At 45.0% G+C, this 954-nt stretch overlaps 1 protein-coding gene across 2 annotated transcripts in view; it reads left to right on the forward strand.

The window, feature by feature from the left end:
- Positions 1-954, forward strand: part of BRDT (bromodomain testis associated) — a 61104-nt gene that overhangs the window by 20871 nt on the left and 39279 nt on the right. For both annotated transcript variants that reach the window (XM_019501601.1, XM_019501602.1), the window contains exon 8: positions 40-231. In XM_019501601.1, the coding sequence (XP_019357146.1) occupies positions 40-231 (192 nt within the window). The remainder of the gene's footprint in view (positions 1-39; positions 232-954) is intronic.

Below are 954 nucleotides of genomic sequence, written 5' to 3' on the forward strand. Positions count from 1 at the left end.
GATTGTATGTTGTGTATGGTTTTGTTCTGTTTTTTAAAGGATATTTTTGAGAAACAGTTTGCTAAAATTCCAGATGAACCTGTTGCAAACCTACCTCTGTCACACTCCACAACTGAACTAGTAAAAGCTTTTTCTACTGAAAACAGCAGTGAAGACTCCTCTGAAAAAAAGTCCTCTTCTGAAGACTCGGAAGATGAAAGAGCACAGCGCCTTGCAAAGCTTCAGGAGCAAGTAAGCAGCAGTGTGTATGGCCATTATAAGCTCACAGGATAGGGACCACTTAAGTGATCAGAAACTGGTTTAACCCTGTAATAGAACAGATGTTCAGTGTACATAAATTAGTTTGAAAATGGCTGAAACTGGTTTGAGATAAACCTGGTTCAATGTAGTATCAGACTTAAACTGGTTTGACCCAAATCAGTTATGTAATGTCTGTCTCAGACCCCTTGCTGGTTTAAGTTGAACCAGTCTCCTCCAGCATCCCGACATACTCTCTGAGCTGGGTGGGGCTCTCTGCTCTACAGTAGGGCTGGCCCCTCCCCTCTGTGCAGGGAGTAGGGCAGGGGGGGAACAGACTACAGGCTGCTCCCCCCTCCCCTCTGCCTTACAGAGATGTGTCTGTGTATTAGCTAGCAGACCACATGCTGGCTATAGTCTGTGCTGAATCACCAGGTAGCTGGTAATGTCCCTGTTTTCTTAATGGGGTGATTTAAAAACTGAGTTAGAGGATGATGAACACTGTTATCACTTACCAGTTCCCTGCTGGGCTAATCGGAGCATCCTGCCGGGTTTGGCCACCCACCCCTCAGCTCGGTGCTGTCAAAGGGACTAGAGGGCTACTTTAGCACCCCCTGGTTTCTAGCCTGAGCCACTGCAGGCATATGGTAGCATTTCTGGGATGTCTGTGCAGTTACAAAACTTACTGATTTTTTTTTTTTTTTTTTTTTTTTTTTT

This window comes from Gavialis gangeticus, unplaced genomic scaffold (genome assembly GCF_001723915.1).
Source record: "Gavialis gangeticus isolate Ggan-Ray unplaced genomic scaffold, GavGan_comp1, whole genome shotgun sequence".
Taxonomy (NCBI): Eukaryota; Metazoa; Chordata; order Crocodylia; family Gavialidae; genus Gavialis; species Gavialis gangeticus.